The sequence below is a fragment of the Parasteatoda tepidariorum genome, chromosome 8 (assembly GCF_982258835.1).
Source record: "Parasteatoda tepidariorum strain Cologne lab strain chromosome 8, Ptep-v5.0, whole genome shotgun sequence".
NCBI classification, from domain to species: Eukaryota; Metazoa; Arthropoda; class Arachnida; order Araneae; family Theridiidae; genus Parasteatoda; species Parasteatoda tepidariorum.
The window spans coordinates 42858903-42882459 of record NC_141762.1 but is presented as its reverse complement, the minus strand read 5'-3'; the positions used below and the strand labels follow the sequence as shown (position 1 = coordinate 42882459).

At 30.5% G+C, this 23557-nt stretch overlaps 2 protein-coding genes across 2 annotated transcripts in view; one reads left to right on the top strand and one right to left on the bottom strand.

The window, feature by feature from the left end:
• LOC107456734 (pyrokinin-1 receptor) overlaps window positions 1-23557 on the top strand; it is a 107272-nt gene that overhangs the window by 50792 nt on the left and 32923 nt on the right. The gene's annotated exons all lie outside the window — the stretch shown is intronic.
• On the bottom strand, window positions 11497-22051 carry LOC147806109 (uncharacterized). The gene is made up of 2 exons (XM_087149366.1): window positions 20402-22051; window positions 11497-11586 (listed from the first exon to the last, which is right to left on the bottom strand). The coding sequence occupies exons 1-2, from the start codon at window positions 21917-21919 to the stop codon at window positions 11497-11499; spliced, it is 1608 nt and encodes a 535-aa protein (XP_087005492.1). The 5' UTR covers window positions 21920-22051.

Here is a 23557-nt window from a genome sequence, read left to right as displayed (position 1 = left end):
ATTTAAGAATTGTCAAGTTTCGGCTGAAATCACAAAGTACAACATCACCGTTGCTGCCTTGGAACAGAAAATTTTGAACACGGTAAGTGATATAGTTTTGTCACCTCCCGAAGAAAATCAATATGCCGCATCAAAGGAAGCACTTATTGCTCGCTTGAGTGATTCCGAAAGTGTTCAACTAAAAAAACTCTTCTCCGAAATAGACCTTGGCGATAAGCGCCCTAGTCAATTACTACGCGAAATGCGAAATTTGGCGATGGGTAAAGTAAATGACAATGTCTTAAAACCACTTTGGTTACAACAATTACCGCAACAAGTTCAAGCCATTTTAGCTGTCACCACTGAAGCTCTTGATAAACTGGCTGAAATGGGCGATAAAATTTTAGAAACTTGTGGCAGGTACCAGTGCGTTTGAGAATTTTCTGCCAATAGAAATCCAGAAGCGTCTACATCAGAAAGTCTGAATTTTTCAACAATATTAGACAAACTTAATGAACTTTCTAAAGAAGTTAGCGAGCTGCGAAGATCACGCAGTACTTCTAGAAATAGGAACCATTTTAATCGCCAAAGTTCCAATTATAGGAACCGATCAAAATCTAGAGAAGGTATTTGTTGGTTCCATCGTCGTTTTGGTAAAAAGTCAACCAGATGCACTAAGCCCTGTTCATTTGTTGCTGATTTCGAAAAATCGGAAAACTAATTAGGCCATCGTTGGCGGCGCAAGACGATGGTAGCCAGAATTCAAGTCGCCTTTTTATTTATGATCACTCTAGTAAACGAAATTTTCTTATCGATACTGGAGCTGATGTATCTGTTTTACCCGTTTCTTCAAAACAGAAAAAGACTCCTGATTCGAAATTTCACTTGTATGCTGCTAACGCTTCGCAAGTGCACACGTTTGAAACACAGCGACTTTTCCTTGGTCTGGGCTTAAGAAGAAAATTTTGTTGGACCTTTATTGCTGCCGATGTTTCTAAAGCAATAATAGGTGCTGATTTTCTTAAAGAATACGGCCTTTTAGTTGATATTAAAAAAAGAAAATTAATAGATCCTACTACATCTTTAAAATCCTTTGGTCGACTTGTCCATGTTCCGTCAACTAATTTGACTATAGTGTCGTCTAAAACTACTGATCCTAGAATTTACCAACTGTTGAATGAATTCAAAGATATAGCTGTAGAACATTCGACAGTCAAAGAGATCAAACATGACGTCACCCATCATATTATAACAACTGGTCCACCTGTTTTTTCAAAACCTAGATGTTTGGCACCCGATAGATTAAAAATTGCACGAAAAGAATTTGAGTACATGATTCAGCAAGGAATCTGTCAGCCATCAAAGAGCGCTTGGGCCAGTCCTTTACACATGGTACCAAAGAAAAATGGAAACTACAGACCATGCGGCGATTACCGAAATTTAAATGCTGTCACTATACCTGATCGATATACATTGCCACATATTCAAGACTTCAACAACTAATTACATGGTTGTAAAATATTTTCAACAGGGGACTTAGTCAGAGCTTATCACCAGATACCGGTCGAACCTAATGACGTTGAGAAAACAGCAATCTGTACCCCATTTGGTTCTTTTGAATTCATAAGAATGAGTTTCGGGTTACGTAATGCCGCACAAACCTTCCAAAGATTCATCCATACCGTACTTCGCGGATTAGATTTCTGCTTTGCCTACCTTGATGATGTACTTGTGGCTTCCAGAACCGAAGACGAACATCTTTCACATCTAAGATAAATTTTTCATAGATTTCAAGATGCTGGTTTGGTCATCAATTTAGAAAAATGCATCTTTTTAAAATCAAGCATTAATTTTTTGGGACATCATATTTCAGAAAAAGGCCTCAAACCAACTGATGACCGGATCAAAATTATTGCTGAATATAAAAGGCCAAATAATATCAAAGAACTGCGTCGTTACCTTGGTGTTATAAATTTTTACCATCGATTTATACCGAGTGCTGCTGAGAAATTGGCGACACTTAACAGTTTTCTAAAAGGAAAGAAGAAAAATGATAAATCAATTATAAATTGGACGGAAGAAACTATTCAAGCCTTCGAAAATAGTAAGAACGAACTATGCTCTGCCACATTATTGGCGCATCCAGATCAAAAAGCGAAATTAGCTTTAATGGTCGATGCATCTGATCATGCGATTGGTGGTGTGGTGCAACAAAATATTTCAGGTGTCTGGGAACCACTGAGTTTTTTCTCCAAGAAGTTGACAGACACTCAAACACGCTATAGCACCTATGACAGAGAGCTACTTGCAGCCTATTCTGCTGTAAAGCATTTCAAGTATTTCTTAGAAGGACATAATTTTACCATTTACACTGACCACCGTCCTCTAATTTACGCATTTCTGCAGAAAGGTGATAAAGCATCACCGCGACAAATGAGGCATCTAGATTTACAACTGATATACCAATTTACAACTGATTTACAGCCAATTTACAACTGATATACAGCACATTTCTGGTGTAGATAATGAAGTAGCTGACGCACTATCAAGAGTTGAAGAAGTTGTCCTTCCGGAAACGATTGATTTTAGTGCACTAGCCAAGGAGCAAGAAACCGATGAAGAGCACAAAAATCTCATAAAATCAAATACTAATCTAAAATTTGAAAAATTACCTGTTTTTGGAACCGATAAAGAAATATATTGTGATATTTCCACAGGAAAACCACGATCTTATGTGACAAAGGCATTTCGAAAAGTAATATTTTCGTCAATCCACAACTTATGTCATCCAGGTGCTCGAGCTACAGCAAATCTAGTGACAAAAAAGTTCGTATGGCCTTCAATGAAAAAAGATGTCAAAGAATTCACTAAAAACTGTCTCTCTTGTCAAAGATCCAAGGTACAGAGATATGTGCATAAACCAGTTGGGGAGTATGTACCAACCTCAAAAAGATTTGACTAAATTCATCTGGACATAATTGGACCTTTGATAACTTCCGAAGGACAAAGATATTGTGTAACCTTAATAGACAGGTTTACTCGTCGGCCAGAAGCCTTACCGGTGCCTGATATTAAAGCTAACACCGTTGCAGAAGCAATTTATAGTGGTTGGATTTCTCGCTTTGGAACACCGTCAATAATAATTACAGATCAAGGAAGTCAGTGCGAGTCGTCTCTTTTCATCAAACTTGCCCATCTCTTAGGAATCAAGCGAAGGCGAACCACATCTTACAATCCTGCGTGCAATGGGTTTATAGAGCGATGGCATCGCACTCTGAAAAATAGCATCATGTGCCATAATAATCCTCAGTGGACGAAAGTTCTACCTACTGTACTACTGGGGCTACGCTTCACTTTCAGAGAAGAACGTCTTTTAACGACTTTTGTTAATTTTATGCTGATGACAACCTAAACAATATGGAAATGAATTGGGGAAAACTGGGTCCTACCACGTGATTGTCCGGCCAATAAAAATGCGCCGACAACAATGGAAAGCGGTATCAGACCATTATGATTTTATGTTATATAGAGATATTAAACGGAAGCTTTTGTTTAGAGTGTACAATTAAGTTATTATACAATTATAACAATAAAAAGTATGAATACAGTAAAAAAAGAGTGAAGTAAGTAAAATGTACAAAGGTGATTAGATATTAAGAGTGTATAAAACAGTAGATGCGTTAAAACTTTTATATGCAGTTAAAAATACCAACGGCACGTAAAAATGCAAAAATGTTAGGATGGTGAATGCCATCCAACAAATCTTGCATGCATAAAATAGAACTTCCAAAAAACTTTAAACGATGTTGATTAAAACATGAAGACGTAATTAAAATATGATGAATTGTGAGAGGAACGTTACAAGTACTGCATTCCGGAGAAGGCTCTCCAAACAGTAAATGGAGATGTGTTAACCGGGTGTGACCGATTCGGAGGTGGGTGAGCTTCACATTAGCACTGCGCAAGCGCAGTATTGGCAAACTGTCTGAATCAGATTTAATGTTATGCAATTTATTAAAAACTTTGAGGTCCCATTGCTGTTGCCATATTGATGTTACAAATTTTCGGATGTGTAGCTTCACATCCGCGAAAGGTATGGACAATGATAAGACAGATGTGGCAGATCGTACAGCTGAGTCAGCTAGTTCATTCCCTGGAATGCCAACATGGCTTGGTGCCCAGCAAAATAAAATCTCAAAGCCGTTCTTCTTAAGACTTATAACAAATGGATAATGATACATAAAATTGAATGACTATCATAGTGAAACTTTTCTAGTTGGCTTAAAACGCTCATACTATCAGAGTATAGGCAATACTTTCGAGTAGAGTGTGAGGAAATTAGTCGTAGTGCCATAAGGATAGCAACAGCTTCAGCAGTGAAGACGGAGCAAATGTCAGGGATTTTATAACTAAACGTATCATCAGCGATGATTACACCGCAGCCTACATATCCAACAGATTTTGAACCGTCTATAAAAATTGATATATATTGAGAATATTGGTGACGATGTGCAGTGAAGATTTAATGAAAAACGCCGGGTGTAACGTTGGCTTTATTGTAGAACTTGAAAAGGGAGATATATTGATATGGTGAAATGGTCCATGGAGGTATGAGAAAGTGATCCACTGATTGTGATGGCAATTCACAAATATCGAATGTTTGTATAAGTGAACGCACTAACAAAATAAAACAAAAACACAGATATAATTGAAACACAACAAAAAACGACGTTATATATAAAAAAAACACAGGAAGCAAGAGTGGAAAAAACAGTTATCACGAAACAATACAAAAAGATCAAAGAAAAAACACTTTTAAAGCATTGTTAAAGCAGAAAACCTTATACATTTGATATATTAATTAGATTTTCACAAATAAAGATGGAATCTAATACACTGTAAAAAATTCCGCATCAGATTACGGTAAAAGTACCGGCACTCAGTGTGTCGGAAATTTTTACCGTAAAATCTATTAATAGCGGAACATGTCATGGAACAAAAAATTTAACCTACCGTAATTTTTACAGTAATAACTAAAGTTAAATGACTAAATTACTCTAATTAATGAAATATTACTGCACTAATTAAGTAAATATTACTGTAATATTTAACTGCAAAAAGGTATTTGATGGATGTTGTACATAAAGTACCCGTACTTTATACTGTAATTTGATCTGAACTTTTTTACAGTGTAGGTTCATGAGTCTAAATTTTAGTATACAAATTTATTAGTGGAGATAATTATTACCATATTAAGTAACAAAGCCAGAAACGATCTCTTCCTCTTTAGAAAAATATTTTTTTAACACATTTAGCTTTTGGAATCTCAAAACATAAAGGTCAACCGGCCACAATTTGAAAACATGGTCTCAATAAATTAGCCAAATATCTGTCAGAAGTTTGGATTTTTCAATGTTAGTGTCTCTTTTGCGCATTTCACTTTAACCCAATATCAATTTATGGGTACCAAAACGATTTTAGATTCAATTATAAAATTCATATTTATCTACAAAATAAAATATTTTTTTATTATTTAACTACGATTAAACATGCTATTTTTAAATTGTAATACAATCAAATTATTACGCATGCAATTTTTAATGCTGAAGTGTTAAATGGTAAAGATCAAAGTTTGAAAGAAATATTACTAATAGTTGTGAATAATGAAGTCTAAAAGTTTATGTTTTAAAATTTTTATTTTTCAAGAACTATTTGACTGATTCTGAGTAAGTTTCATGAGTCATCATCTGCGTTGTATTTCTTATTTAAATTTACTTAGTTGTAAATACATGTATAAATATAGGCATCTTATAATTTAAAATTTTTTCGTTCAGTAATAAATTAAGTAATACAAAGTAATTATTAGAAACCAGATAAATTTTCACCCGGAATTATTTTTGGATGAAAGTTTTCAAGAATTTCACTCACAATATTTTTAATTTGCAGATATATAGTTCCGGTCATATAGCGTAGTACGCGAATATTGAAATATACATTAAAGTGTTACTAACGCCTCGACCAATTTTCTTTGATGTCTGCAGTAAGTGAAAATCATATAAATAAATCAAATCTTTTTCTTTCCACACTGTACAATGCACAATAAATTTTTCTTTTTTAAAGAGACTCCGATTAATTTTAAAATGACATAAAAACTGCAAATCAACAATTCAAATTTTTTTTTCTCTATTATTGAATAAAATAATAAAAAAACAACATATTTACTGAAAATTATTTTCTGAATGGAACTATTTTTCAATAAATACATTTCATGATTCCGTGAAAAAAATTTTACCAAACTATTGGGACCATATTTCCCAGGCAGCAGCTACCCTACATTTTAAGGTCAAAAATCAAAATCCATCGAAAAATAAGTGTATTTATTATGTGTGCTAAGTACGAGTGTGTTAATTTTTAATTGCATCAAGTACGTAGATCAAAATTTATTCCAGGTGGTTCATTTTTTTTGCCCACTGCACAGTAACATTTCGAAGCTCAGTGGTGTTCAAAACATTTTGGGTGGTCTAACAAAATATTTCTTTTTAAAACTCTAATCTTATTTTAAGTTTCTAGTTTCTAAAGACATAAAATTAAATAAATAGCATTCAAATACATACTTAGAAGAAAAGTCAATAAATTTCGTTTCTACTTTTTAATATAGTTTACCAATAATTAGTTATAATAATTTATCATAAAATTAGCGTCTTAGGATCAAACTCCAATAATTTCATCATAATGAAAGCAAACACTGCAGACTTTACTTAAAAGCACAAATACGTAAAATAATAATTTCAATTGCTGAAGATAATCATTTAATATATGCAAATCATTTTAATATATACAAAGAGATTAAATGTTGAACACTAACAAGCTTGTTATGAATATATGCAGTTAATATACTTATGTAAACAATTTGTAAACGTTTGTAACACATGGAGATAATTAACTGCTGAATTCAACTATGTATTAATATCTGATATAAGCCGAAGTAATTAATGGATTCCACTGAAATCAGTGAAAACTGAATAGTAGCGCAAGAGCGAGCAAAATCAAATCATTTACTGAGCTTTAATGTTTTTGATTATCAATATTTCAAAATATTAAATAGCCATTAAAGTTATTTTACGTATGAAAATGAATGTTTTAAACTGATATTAAATATTAAACAACTAAAATTTAAAACTGTTTAGGATAAGGGTTTGTCAAAATATATGTTATGGAAATTCATAAGAAAATCAAAAGATTTAATTGAAATATGGGCAATATTGTTCTTTAAAAACTTTATCTTGAAAATATGAAGAGAGAAATGAAATTACTAAATGCAAATAGTTATTTATATAAATACATGTCATGTCTATAAGTAAAGTGCTGGATTTAAAAATATACTTTTGTACCATTTGAAAGATAGACTATAAAAAGTAATTTCGTCGGGTTAGTTATTTAAATATATATTTAGTGGTAGATATTGGTTAGTAAGAAATAAATTCATGTAGCTTATCACCTATAATTATTTAATCATGAAGCCTATTTTTTTTGTGTGGATGGTCAGAGTGGATGGGATTTTCAAATTTTACCTACTGTAGAGAATTTTCTGAAGTAAAAGTTATTTATCTATCTCGAGATCTTTGCTTTATAAGCCCAAGGTTGGGTTAATGTCGAAAGTTACAAAAAGAGAAATAAAAAAAATTGTTGTCAATTATAAATCTTAATATGTAATAGTATTTTATAAAAAAATGTAGCAATGCAGGAAACTTTTTCAAAGGAGGTAAACCCGGTCTTTTTTTAAACTGTTATATTAATATAAATATCCTTAATTTTGATATAGTTTATTTGATAATCCTATAACTCTTGTTACATCTTCTTCCTGTATCCAAAATTCGTGATTTCCCAGCGTATTTTTAAAATCCTCTTACATAAAATTATAATAACTATATAAATTCTAAGGTAACTGTTTTCTGACATTGTAAAAAAATATTGACTCTCAATTTAAAAAACAATAATGATGAATGCGAAGATTTCACGGGAATTGGTGAGCAGAGCGAGCTTCTTGATGTGCATAAAAATTTATAAACTGAGTAGGTGTCGAAAATTGTTTTTTTAAGTATAGAATCTTTATCAATATTTTTTTAAGGAAAGCGTTGCATTTCATAAAAATCAATGTTATGTTTTGAACAGGATTTCAGTAAAAAAAATAATAAATAAATGAGAAAAAGTCTTTCTAAAACAATTTATTCCTGAACTCTAAAAATAAAACTTACAAATATTATTAGAGACAAGTATGGTTTTAAAATTAGGAAATATCATATATTACATATATAAGCTTGTACGGAAATACGTAGTTCGAGAAAGCCTGAAAAAACAATTCATTTTCTTTACTTCCTTTTTTCTGTTAAAAATTAAACTATGTATGAAAGTAAATTTTTGTTATTCCACGCCCCTTGAGATTATCAAAGTTAAGATACCTGAAGTGTTGTGCTTTCAGTTAGAAGTCATTTTAATGGATTTATTGAACAAATAAATATTTCAATCATTTCTATTTCTTTTGTTATACTGTATAATCATTTTATGAAAACACTATTTATTTGAAATAAAACTGCTCTACCATTAATCGGCTACATATTATTTCCGATAACTTTTAACACTTTACAATGAACTTCATTAAAATAACATTTCTTAAAAAGGTAATTCATTAGTTTGTTTATTCAGTTTATTTAACTATAAACGTAATACAAATTACGATTAAAGTAACAACTCATTTAATTAAATAAACGAGAGTTTAGTGGTAAACTATTTAAAAAGCAAACCTGCGTTATGGTGTTTAAATAATATGTTATGATAATTAGCCATGATTCTCAAAATGTGTCTTTTGTACAGAATAAAAGGTTGAATATGTGAAACCTACAGTTTCAAAAAAAATATTCTTACCGTAATTTTCTTAAATAAACAGAATAAATTTACATTGCTCAGAAACAGCTGCGACATTTTGTATCTTTTCTACATTATTTAATTAAGCATAACATTAAATATATTTACTCTCTTCGCTGTTTTCCTAGATTAAAGATATGAATATATGATCTTACATGAAGTTAGCTATTAAATTAACTTACCGTGAAAATTCGTTTTAATACTTCTCAGGATATAGTTTTAAAAAAAATTGACTGCACGAAGTGGCTGTACAAACTACTACAAAATTTGATTACTGAATGCTCTTAACTAAATGAAAAGAAATATCTTGTTCGAATAAAATTAAACTGTCATAACTATTCGCAATCAATAAATATTTTTTCTTTCATTGTCATGGAAAAATATCAGATTATCATCCATTACATAAAAAAATGTTTTTATAATTATTGAAAGTTTCATAATTTCTTTTTATAAATTTATATTAGAATTACATGCATTAACGCGACTCTGTATTTCTGAATAGTATTTTTGTTCCTTAGAAAATGATATTTCATAAATGATACAGAAATAACATCCATTATCTAAAACATGGCTATGCATTTCTAACTAGTGTTTTTTTTCTCCAAAAATACTATTTAAAAAAACATAGAGATATTCACAAAACTAATGCAATTACTTTAATAGCCGTAAGTTTAAAATTTTGTCCAGTTGTAATTTTGTCCCTGATAGTTTGCAAAAATCTATTTTATCACTTACTAAAATAATTAAATCTGCATAAAGTATTTCACTGGTGCTCAAAGTTGCAGGTGGCGGATTGATCACAGATGATCGAAATCAAATAACAACGTAAGATCAAAATGTATGAAACCTATGGAAAAAAGAAACAAAGGAAACATACCGAGACTGCAATGCGGTAATGTAAAAAACATGGGCTTAATGACATGTTTTACATTGGCCAACAGTAACATACTACAAAAGATGCTCACAGCGACTCATAGCGACATGGAGACGATTTAGTGCTATGAAGTCTTAGTTTGACCTCAGAGAACAAAGTCAAACAAGAAAGATGTGATTTAGAAGGCCAATGAAGCAAACCATCAGCGTCTTCTATTGCCAATCTAAATCATTTCAGACCATGTACCTTTAATTCAGTTTAATTCTCTATCCCCTGTTCATCCATCTTCTAAGTTTTACTGGTAGTGAAACAACCTGAACATAAATAAATAGTTTAAATGTGTATTTGGTTTTCTGAAATAATATTATTAGATTTTAATTATATTTTTTTGCACTTTAAAAAAAGACTTTCCCTCCATTCTTTAGTACAAGAATTACATATTTGAGGACATATTTGATATTACTGAAAATCATGTTAGAATTATTTTTAAAATAAACATTTTTTAAAGGAATTTCTGACCATATTTTTTTTTAAATGTTATACAAGGAAAAAAGTTCTAATCTTTTCAAACATATCCTTACGCTTATATTTTAAAATAAAATAAGTTGCTTTAATGCTAAAAGTCTTATCTTTTAAACCACAAAAACTTAACCGTGAATGTATAGCAACATCTCAAACGACGGTAAATGTGACAGGCAAAACTTTTTAGATAACTTTAAATGCCTAGTAGCTGTAAATCGTAGTATATTTGAAGCCATAAAAAGAAAGTTTAAAGAAGTAAATCAAATTTTATCAATAGTAAAAGGTTTTATATGATATAAAGCCCAAAAATAAATAAATCAACGTATTTTCCAAAAGACCGTAATATTATTATATTTGTACGGACCATAGAAGAAAATGTTAAATTCATATAAACAGTCGAAATTCTTAATTACTTTTGTTAAATACTTAATTAAAATTTAATTTGCATTTTCTTATTTATTATTTCATTTGCAGTGCTTAAGCTAATCAAACTAACAACATCAATTTGCGATTTTATAACTCAGTACTAAATTTATGATAGTAGTGATTAAATGTAATTTTTAATTTATTAATTTGCATATTTTGAAACAATTTTAGTCACAAATCACGCACACACACAAAAGACTTTACACTCTTTGATAGAGTAACTTCGCGAACACGCATTTGTGAAATATTTTGCTTTAAAATAAATATATCAAAATTATACTTAATCCATTTTTTGTCTATCTCTAAATGGAGGTATACTCATTTTAAACAATGTCAGTACACTTCGTTAGTAATATTTTTGCACTTTAAAGTTTTGCCAAAGGTATAAGTTAAACAGTAACCATGATCGTTCTCAAATTTTTGCGGTGTATTTGTACTAGTAATCTAGTTCAATGGAAATAAGTAATTATAAGGAAGTAAAATGAGAAAATTCACGTTGGTTAGGCTGGTCTTTTAAAGCTAAGTCTTCTAAAGCTGTATTTTATAACTTCAATAAATGTTTTTATCAGATAAAAATTCAACCTAAAATTTTTCCTATGTTTAACGAGGATAGTTATGAAAAAGTGCGATGATAAATGATCATTGCATTATAATGTAGCACTTTTATTGAAAAAGTTTAAATCGATGAGGAGTATAAGTTATCCTTTTTAAAGAATATTTTAACATAATAAGAGATTATCTGATGAAATGCAGGATGATCTAAGTTTATTGCATCAGATGATATGCAATCTGCTTTCAGAATTCTGCATTTGAGAAGATGGAATTTGATCGGAGGCTAAAACCTTCAGTGAGATGCAATAGTACTATAATATAAAAATAGGGGGTTACCTCATTCATCAAAAGCACTTAGCAACATTCGCCATAAATCTCAAATCCAATTTTTCCACAGTTATATAACTATTCAAATCTGGATCAAAGTATAATGGTCCGAAAACCAGAACTGGCCATACTGTGTCAAATGAAAATAATATTACGTAATATCGTCAAGTTAATCCCACATTGTTAGAAGAACAGGGCGTTTAATTGCACAAGTTATAAATTGTAAGTCAATTTTTAATTAACTAACTAATCTACCTAGCATAGAAAATGCAGTTTATATGCACACACAGTATGGAAAGTTCGGGTCCTTGTACTGTGAGTGTATTTAAACGTCATTTCCTACACAAGGTGGGTTAGTTAGTTAAAACTCAAGCTAGATGGGCTGAAAATAAATTGTTAGAATGGTACCGAGTTGAATTCAACGGGGACAGACGCTTGATATCTTGTGCCAAATCTAAAGAGTACCGTGTATGATAGCTAAACGAAAAGTAGCTTGTACCGAAAGTACCCGACCTCAATACGAGGGATCCGAAGAATATCATAATCCCAAGTTGCAAAATCGTCCCTGATAGAAAGGAATTGCAGTGCTTGGAGGAAAGGAGAAAAAGAAGGCTTGGCGGCTACAGACGCACCACTGTTCCATCAAAAGCAAGTGAGGTCTGACGCAAATTACAGGTGGTATTTGCAAAATGTCACAGATGACTCCATCACCAAACCAGTTGCCAGACGCAGTAAAACAGCGCTACGCCTCGACCCACATTAACTCCACCCCGATCGAAAGACTATACGTCAGGTAAATTGCTCAAATATTGTTAGAGATTTATATTGACAGAAAAAAATATTCAAAAAAAAAGGAAGAAAGAAAGAACCGAGAAAAGATTATTGTTGTACCACGTAGTCATTCGACCTGACCTTGGAGAATGCAAACACGCTGAGAGGTGCTAAATGTCCTCGATATAATTTTTTTTAACTTTTTCGTAATTCCAAATTTTTAATTCCTTGTTTGGAGGTACATGTCTATATGTTAGATACCAAGAAACGGCATGTTGAAACAAATCCCATTTTAAACTGACTTAGTGTTCCAAATGATCTAACTCCAAACTTCAATCAGATTTTTAAACTTGTACGGAGAGATAACATTTACAAAAAAACATTTGTTGTTTAAATGGCAAGAATGGACTCTAAAGTAAACAATTTCTTTTGGTGCTATATACCCCTATTTAATAAGTGTTTTAATTATTAAAAATTAAAGTGAGTATTTTTGGGAAAACTAGCTGATGACATGCTATATCCGCCCAGACATAAGTCCATTCAAAGTGAATTCTGAAAAAAAAAATTCTCTCAGCTTAAAAACCATAAAAACTGTATCTTTAAAGTAATTTATAAAATAAAATAAAAACTTTTGGTCGTTACTCCAGTTTCTCGGAAGGTTAAAAACGAAATTTAAAGACGTTGTATACTAACTATAAAAAATTTTATTAGGTAGAAGAGTATTTATAATCCATCATCCCAGCCATGACCTTTATAAAAGTTTTAGATAGTAAACAAAAAGTGATTTCAACCCAACATAAAACAAATTTTCTAGTCTACCATTTGTGCCTGAAGCACCGATAAAGAAAGGTTTTACAAAAGTGACGCATTATCGTTAAACTTCATCACATATTACACCAAGGGTAAAATTCATCAGTTGACAGTAGTTATGCGGCGAAACACAGGGCATAAACAAAACAAAAAAAAGCTTTTAAAAAATTATTTTTCTTTAAATAAAGAACACTTAGTTAAAATTTATTTTCTTCAAAAAGTAGTTAATCAGAAATGTAAAAACAGAAAGAGAAATATGAAGGTTGAAGATCTATAAAACTGACTTTTTGTGTAATATATTGTAGATTACTTGATATCCTATAATTCGGTCAGCAAAATGTTTCAGTTTGAGACAAAGAGCCTCAAAATCTTATAAGTGTATTTTTTTCCTACATTGCCTAATTTGTGGTGCTCTCTGGTTAACAGCAGAAATGAGGCTGAAACGTTTCAAAATAGAAATGAAATAATTCAAAATCTTATAAGTGTATTTTTTTCCTACATTGCCTAATTTGTGGTGCTCTCTGGTTAACAGCAGAAATGAGGCTGAAACGTTTCAAAATAGAAATGAAATAATTTGCATGAATATTGATGTGAGAATAACTGTATTTTCTAAATAGGTAGATTTTGATCTTTTAAGTAAGACTTTAAATTAGATTCATGATATCTACTCAAAGCTCGTTACCTTCATCATGAGCATTTAACTTATACATTAATATTTCTTTACCATATCTTTTCATTCAACTAATGTAGCGGGATAAAATTAGGAAATTAAAACAATAGAAGGCAAAATTTAAAAAAAATTGCTTCTGGCTTTATGGCCAGTTGTGGAATTTTTTTTACAGTGACCACTCTTCAAAACGTACGGTCACTTCTTCAAAAATTGAAAATTTTAAGAGGTTAACAAACCAGTTGATAGTATGTAAAGCATTTCTCAAAGCATGGTGAACATTATAATATTCATCTCTAAAATATAGAAAAGTGACAGGTGACAAGAAAAAAATAATGCAACATTTAAGTATATCATGAAAATATTTCTAATAATTTCAAATTTAATGAATATAATAACAATGATAATATGCACACGTGGTGTATTTTCGACAAAGAAAGTAACAATCGGGGGTCGATTGGCGGACAAGTTTTTTAAAGCTATATAGTGTCATGCATAAAATATGTAGCATCATAAAAAAAACTACTTGCACTACTTGGCAAAAAAGCCACTATTTCTGTATATCGCAATCTCACAAACTGAACAATAACACAAAAGCGTGTTTCGTCTTTTCTTGAAAAATTAAATATAACCTTGTTATTATGTATTGTTTTTTTATACATTTCCAAAATCAGCAGAGAATGCAAATGCTCCTCCTAAAATTTCATACACAAAATCCGCATGCACATTTTTTTCAGAAATTAAGTATGCGATTTCCGTATTCATATTTCATTTCAGAGAGCAACAAAACTTTCAGAAAAATCTTCCAGAAATAGTACATTTTAACTCAACAATTTTTAAATAATAGAAAATGGGTTGATAGCGATGAATAAGGAAACCTCCTTTGAAATTTTGAAATAAATGAGCGAGAATAAATATATCTGTCACTGATTACGAATAAAAATTGTTTTTTGAGATATAATTTATTGATATTTTTACATAAAACTGCATTAAAAATTTTGTCTAATAACTGAAATGCAAAATAACTTTGTTACCTACTAGTTCCGTATAAAAAGCAACTATTATTATTTATTTTAATAAAAAGAAGTTGAAATTTTTAAAATTAATATTATGAAATGTTTTAACTGAAATGCGTACCCTAAAGTGATTTTAGCTCTCGAATATTGATTATTAATAGACAGAAGTTAATTTAAAATCATTAATGTAATAAAAGATAATGCAAAAAACTTTGCTCACCTGATAATTATTTAGATAAAGATCGTAAACATTCTGCGGTATAGAATATTCATAAATAAACACAAATTATTCTTTCATTAATAATTCTCATTATAAATGAGTCTTATCCACGGTTATAAATTTCGTTTTGATCGGCTCTACTTGCTATGATGATTTGATCGGCTATGATGATTGGATTAAGAGAGTAAATGCTAAAATTTGGAAGGGGGTATCTTTCGATTTACTCGACAGATTCACCTGCTTTAAATACTTGTAGAACGTATTCCAAATTGAGAAAAAAATTCTTGTAAAATTGCAATATTAAACCTTAAAAACCGGTTTTTAAACCATTCATTGGGTAATTTTACTGATTAGTAACCGATTTTACCGATTAGCCTTAAACGGGTATCTTTACCGGTATACCAATGATTCTGGTTTTCAAAAATATAGCTCTTATAACCACACATTTAGTAACAAAACTGAAACGTAAATTTAACCGAATATATGGGTTTTCATGCCATAGCTAAAGGTATCATGAAAAAATCACATGTTAAAGGTTCGCATGTTTTATCACATGTTAAAGCCATATTTTTACTGTTAATTTTACTAAAATCATAGAAAGAATGATTCAGCAAAAATTACAGGTGGTGCTCCCATGGAGCCAGAGACATGACAAATTTTATCATATTCTGGTAGTTTTGACCATTTTTTCGAAGTTTACAATCAAACCTATCATTATAATGTTTTTCAAGTAAAAAAAAATTGTAAAATTGAATCAATTTATTCGGTTTATCATTCTAATATTATTTTTTCTATAAATAGTATCCCTTCGAAAACTTTCACTAGTACAAATCATTCTTCCAATTTCTTCATCAAGCAACTCTGTTTCTTATTTCCTTTTACCCCTTAAACACTAAACGATTTATTAGGAAATATATTAGAATTGTTTTTAAACAACTTCTAAAAATGAAAAATGGGAAAATAAATGAATTTTCACTGGATCTACGCTGCAGTAGAACATTTGCGAAAAGTAACTTATATAATTACGCGATAAAGATTCGAGATTTCACATGAAAGTATTTTCAACTTCCTATTAAAAGAAGTATTGATGCCTGTCCTTAATTACGTTCTAAATTACTCTTTTCCGATTACTTTTTTATCCATAAATGACCCCATTTTATTATTGCAAAGGAAATGTATCTTCTTTTTTTCTACATGTGATGATTGTTTTAAGGAGAAAAAAAACTGAGCATAACGTTTCTTTCACTTACGAGCTAATGAAAGTCTTTGATTTTTTTTAAAAATCTAGATTCCACAGAAATGGAACAAAAGAGTTTTTTTGTTAAGAAAAAGAAAGTTATTATAATCTGTCGATAGTTGAGAGCACATTCTTGATATTTTTACTAACCTCTATAAAAATATATATTTAACTAAAACAAACAACAAATAATTTAATAAATAATAAACAACAACAACCAATAGCTAAAACGAGACTATCAGAACTAACTTACATTTTAAATTTAGATAGTTTAAAAGAAAAATAAATCTTAATTTTATAAGTAACACTAGCTTTAGTAATAACAATAGCTAATTAAAAAATAAATGAAGTTAGATTTAGGATGTAGTTAGAATAATAAGAAAAATGGAAAGTGAATAAGCCATTTAATGCTAGCACATTGTTTGCTGAATTGTAAGATTGGCTAAGGACTGGACATTGACTTGGTTATGGTCAAAAAACTCTTGATGATGTTGCTAATTATTATTTTTATTTTTTAATTTGTTGTTGTTGTGTTGTTTATACTGTTTATACTTATGCCTCTGGCCTTGCCAGAAAGCCTGCTTGAAATCAAACGAATTTTTAAGTCCGAACTATCAGGCGAATTTTTAAGGGCGTTTCTTATTTTTAGTGGCTGAATCCATGGCCAAGAATACGACTTCAGCCACACACTTACAGCCCATTTTACAGGGAGATTCAATCGCACTTCATTTATTCATCCACAGATCGAAACTTTAAAATGAACCAGAATATGATCAATCTCAAATTCAGTACCCCCATCGGTATTGATTTGTTAAGGGAACTTGGGCGACTTTGTGACCCCGACATATTTAACGAGCACCATTCACCATTTTCGTACACGGAAATTCTTCGACAGGTGGAATTTGAACTCCGGCTTTCACGAACACGAACCCAACGTCATAATAGCCAGGCTATCCCGAAATCCAGTTCTATTTCAGTTTTCCATTGCTTTATCAGATATTTATTGCATTCCAAGGCATTCATCAGACATTTATTGCATTTATTGAATGATCTAATGTGTGTAAACATATTGCATCGTTCCTTTTTTTATTTTTGTTTCTCTCATTCTAATTTCAGTTATTTAAATTATACAGTTATTCTACCTATTCAGCTATTATCTTATTTTAATTTCAGTTAGTAGCTGTTTGACTTGACTTATAATCTTAAAATTAAATGCATAACCAACATGATTTTTAGTGCTGAAATTTGGAAGTTGCTTAGTCACTCTAACTACTTATAACTACTCTATTGAGCTGAAAGCTTCTGCTAAAATTTCTCACAAATTTATTGTTTGAAATTGTTTAATTGCAGAACATTTCTGTTATCTTCCCCTGACAATGGAATTTAGAAAATAGGCCATTTTGAATTTATATTATTATTATTTTGTATAAACATAAAATGTATTCCTCGCAAAAAGCAATTAATTTTATCTAACCATTGATTTTCGAATATGTCAATATTTTAACATTTTATTATAGATTCTCGATTTGTAATTTAATAGAAGGCTTCGCATCTTGCTCGCTTCCTTCACTAAACCCCGTGATTGCTTGAATTCTTAAATTCCGAAGCATAAAAAAATTATTTTGTTTATATACTATTTAATTATTGCAATTGTATACTAAGACATTTTGTTAATATGTTAATCTTAACAAAATAAACGTGTATTTAAAATAAAAACTGTACTTAACTAATTTAAGAATGTAGAAAGTGTGACATAATTAGAAAAAAATTAATGAGAAATAATTTCATTCGTAAACTGCACATAAACATACCCTCATATCATTAGATGTAAAAGTTCGAATTGAGAACAGTTTTTATCTCGCTTAAATAATTTTTTAATGTTTTTAAAATTTTCAATTTATATGATAATATTTATATTGGTCACCGTCTAATTTTTCTCTCTCACACAGTCTTTTATTTTTGATATCTACTCCAACGTGAACTGATAAAATAAAAGACGAACTTTCTATAACAATAGACAATTTATAACCAAATAAATTTTTAAAAAATTTAAAAGATTGCTTGAAACAAATTGTACAGTTTTTGAACAAATAATAACTTTAAAAATAAGTCTCTGAAATTCTTACATAAAACTAGCCCTTTTAACACATTGAATTGTAGTTGCATTTCTATATTGTTAAATGTTAACTGCATGTTAAACATTTAACGATTCTCAAACTAATTGTCAAAAGTTTTTTTTATTCCAACATACTCTCTAGAGAATTTTCTACACAGCTTCGTAATTTTCTATTTCTTTACACTTATAGTTTATAATAAAACTAAATATTATAGTTCATATCATAACAAAATGTAACATGAAGTTTAAACCCCAAAACAGCGGCGACGATGGTTATGATTTTTAAATGTAGATAGAAGCATTTTAATGCAAAATGGTATAGAGGAAATTATCGGCAGACTGTTGATTTCAAACCAAAGTAGCATATATTGTTTTGAAGTTTATCAAACGGTGTTATAGGATAAATCTTTTAAAAAAGGAAAATAAAAATCTGAAAGAAAGAGAAGGATCATTTTGGAAACATGTATTTAATTCATGAAGAGACAGCTTATAAGAAGGAAGTTAGCAAAGTTGAATTACAATTCATTTGTAAAAGAGAAGATTGTTTATAAAAAAGAAAAATAATCATCATTAACAAATTGTCAAGAATCTTTAATATTATTTATAGTCTACTGTCTGATTTACTTAGTATTTTTATGTGCTTACGTGTTTCAAGAAATTAAGCACAGACGAATGAGTAACATTATTTTATCAAATACCATCGCTTAATTAAGTCAAATCTGCTTTTGTTTATTATGAAAGAACTGAATAATTAGATACATTTTTCCGAGTAGGTGAGAAAACGTCACGAAGAGAAAGATGTAAATGTAAATTTCCTCTCTTATTAAGATCAAATCTTTTTTGAAATGAACTAAATATGATTAGATTTAATAAAACCAAATGTGAATTGATGTAACAGTGTTGTGGTTGTAGATTAGTCATTCCGAAACTTTTTCCAGAAAATTTTAATATTGTTTTAAATTATTCTTCTGAATATGATTTATTGATCATTTTTAAATTTTAAAAGAAAATGCTCATAAAATAATTCAAGGCTTATCCGCATTAATAGAGACTTATTCTCTAACGATAACTTTAAATATAACTGGTATCGATAATATAATGCGATGAAGAGTTTGTCTGTTAATCTGACTGTCTGTATTTCTATCTCTTATATCTCCAGAACAGGTTGTTCTATCGTGATGAAATTCGTACAGCTACTGCTAGGTTCAATTTTAGCCCCCGACCTTAAATAAGTTCGAAATATTCAATTAAACCGTTCGTGAGAGCCGTTGGAAAAATAGAATTTTTTCATTGGTTAATTAAACTATCAACTTTTTTTTTTCAAAATATCTTGAAGATAATATTTTTGATGTTTCCCAGCTTCAAGCTCATTTTGATCAAAGAAAGAATTTATTGCACGTATTGTTGTGTCACAACAACCAGAAATAAGACGTGAGTTGTACCAAACAATTTATTTAAACATTCACACGAAAAATCAATAAATAATATTCCTAAAAAATATCTCTTCTCAAAAAACACTCTCTTTCTCAACTACACAGAAAGAGCATCACTTCTCGTGTGTGTCTCTCAAGCAACATCATTTTAGCATTACCTCTCGAGGAATTGATGCTTTTAGCTCAGTTGTCACACTGTTACGTTACAGTCTAACTCCTCCCTTCCACAGAGTTTTCTTTGCAAAAGTAAGAAATGGCAAAAAAAACACACATAAAATTTTGTCAAAACTGATCTATATAGGTTGACATAAAACTGTTTTGTTTATCGGTATATAGGAAAATAAAACAGTAAAGGAAAATAAACAGGAAAATTGGAGTCACGAATCTTTTCAGTGAGTAAGTCATCGGTTTTCGCCGTTTGATCAGAAGTAACGATGTGTTCATTGGAATCGACTATACCGAACTGTACATTATCTTTATTTTCTACTTCCCTCCTTTCATTCATATTTTCTTGTTTTCGAGTCATTACAGCACTTATCATTGGGACTTCAAACGAATTTTCCAATAGAGCAGCCGTTTTGTTACCCAATAAATAATACCCTTTATCAAGAGAATCACCTAATACAGCTGCCTTAGTAACCACTTTTCCTAACTTACAGTTTAATTCAACTACGGATAATGGAAAACAAAATGATTCTTCCTGTATTGGAGTTTTTATCCAAACAGATTCACCCGTGTACATTTCAGGTTTTACAAATCTCCTAGGAATTAAATCCAAGGTTGCGCCAGTGTCTCGTAGTATTGAAATGCCAACGCCATTTACCACGCCAATGCTCGTATATGGTGTCATTATATCAGGAAACCTTGATTCCGAAACGTGAAGCGAAGCCACAGTTTCAGAATTTGTTTTCGCCTTGGGACATTGAGGGTGTAGATGATCATAAGAACCACATTCATAGCATCTGACATGTCTTCTTCTTTCAAATTCTCTTTTGCGAACATTTTCTTTAACATTATTTTTCTGCCAAGTCAACTTTTCTTCAGTTCTGGTATCACTTTGGTTTAGAGATCGCCAAGAATCATCTTGGTTACTTCGATTATAAGACACAGACTTTTCCTTGAAACTGTTTTTTAAACTTTCATAGTCGTCCAATTTTCCGGCTAATTTGGAATAAGAATCCAATTCCATCCAATCTTCAAGAAAATGATCTCTCATGTCATTTGGTACATGACGTTTCATTTGCTCGGTAACCATCAAACTCTTAAGATCATCGAAAGTGGTAATTTTTGCTTCAGAAACCCATTCGCTAAAATAGCAATTTAATTCTTGTGCAAAATTGCGCCAAGATTTTTCAGGTGATTTAAAATGTCGATAAAAATTTTGTTTGAGTTCCTCTGCATTAAGCTTATATTGTTTAAGAATCAATTGTTTTACAAAGTCGTAGTTATTGGCATCATTAGGAGACTCTCTTGCCAACATATTTGAAATGTCGGGTGGTACTACGCTCAATAGGTAAGGCACCCATTCATCTTTAGGAATTTGTGCAATTTCTGCTCGACGTTCAAAATTTATCAGATACAACGACATTTCATCTTTACCTTCATTAAATTTTGGTGTTATTTGTAAAATCTGTATTTTATGATTTGTTTCACCTGATACCGGTCTGTTTTGGTGCTGAATTTGAGAATTTGCTTCTAATTCGAGTTTACGCAATTCCAATTGATGTTGCCGTTCAAGTTCTTCTCGCCGTTCTTGTCTTTCAAGTTCTTCTCGCCGTTCTTGTCTTTCTCTTTCAAGTTCTTCTCGCCGTTCTTGTCTTTCAAGTTCTTCTCGCCGTTCTTGTCTTTCTCTTTCAAGTTCTTCTCGCCTAATTCTCTCCTCCGTTATACGAGTCAAACACATCTTTACATCCTCAACCTCATAATGTTTACTAGTTTGAATTATTTTTTTAATTTCACAAACATTTGCTTGAGGTGGAACAGATTCACCAAATTCGTCGGCCAATTCTATCAAATCCACTTTTTTCGCTTTATTAAGAAAAGCCATAATTTACAACTGATAAAAAACTAAATATACAATCACTGACTACCTTAAATCAACTACTCTTACTATATCCCACCGCTGCCACCAGTAAAATTCTGTTGTGTCACAACAACCAGAAATAAGACGTGAGTTGTACCAAACAATTTATTTAAACATTCACACGAAAAATCAATAAATATTATTCCTAAAAAATATCTCTTCTCAAAAAACACTCTCTTTTTCAACTACACAAAAAGAACATCACTTCTCGTGTGTGTCTCTCAAGCAACATCATTTTAGCATTACCTCTCGAGGAATTGATGCTTTTAGCTCAGTTGTCACACTGTTACGTTACAGTATTTTAATATTTAATTATTCTTTATTCGCTATGTCAGAGAAGCTCAATGATCAAAGTTAGCACTATAGCGTGGGTGGACTATGTCACCAAATTAGTATTCCTGAAGCTATTTGAAACCACGTGTTTTTAGTACAATTCCTCCATTAATATTTTGCTTATTTTTTTTTATTTCAGTGAAGCCTTTTACCAAAATTAAGCGTCATTTGCGTCAAAAATAATGTAGCGATTTGCTCTTATACCTTGGTTTTCTAAACGAATTAATACCATTTCTTCATAAATTTTGCTTCCAGTGCATAGCTGTTTTTGTTTGTGATGATTATTGTAAAATATTATTTTAAATACTTGTTAGTAGTCATCATTTTAAATACTTATTTTGCTTAAAGTGATTATTTATAACGTATTAATATAAAATTGAATAATTTGAAAACAACGGTAATAAGAAAAGTAATAAAAACGCTGTATGAATTCGTTTTGGAGAAATGTAAAAAATCCCTCTTTTGTTGCCAAATTTTAATTAATTTTACTGAAAGAAAGCTGAAATAAAGAAATTATAATATAATAAAAATTGTACTTAAAGGCAAAGTTAATGGAAGACAATTACTTATTCATTTGCAGCAATTGAAAATTGCCATACTAATATTATGTATAATTGCAAATGACGCTTAATTAGTTTTCGTCAAACATATTATGTATGACGATATTATGGTAGTTGGAGCAGTTATAATATGGAATTCTACTGCGAATTTCATGGAAATTATAGTTTCAAAAAATATTTTTGCCAGTAAAAATATTTTGGCCAGTACTTTGCCGAAAATAATTTATTAATAATTTAATGAATTTGAATCAAAAGAACTATTACAGACGTGTATAAAAAAATTCAAGAGTAAAACAAAAGCACTCTTAATATGATAAGCTCCATAAATATTAGTTAACAAATAGATTAATATAGATTTCTTCAGTTATAAAAGTAACATTATGCCTTATTCTTTCAAAGTAAATTATTTCTCTTACTGGTGCAGGTGTTTTCTCATCTGATTTCTGAAGAAGAATATACTATAAAATATTCGTTCCTTTGTTCTTTTATCTTCGTTGTTCCTCAGAGACTTTTCTTGTTGCATTGTTGCATTCATTGCATTTGTAGTGACGACCGATATATTCACTTATGAATAGATGCTGCAGAAAAAGATATATACGGCAATGGTGCAGTAAGAGGACTTAATATTAAAAATATTATCCATTTTAACAGATTGATTACATTCACTTACCACTGTATAAATAAATGCGCTTGCAAAACAATGGAAAAA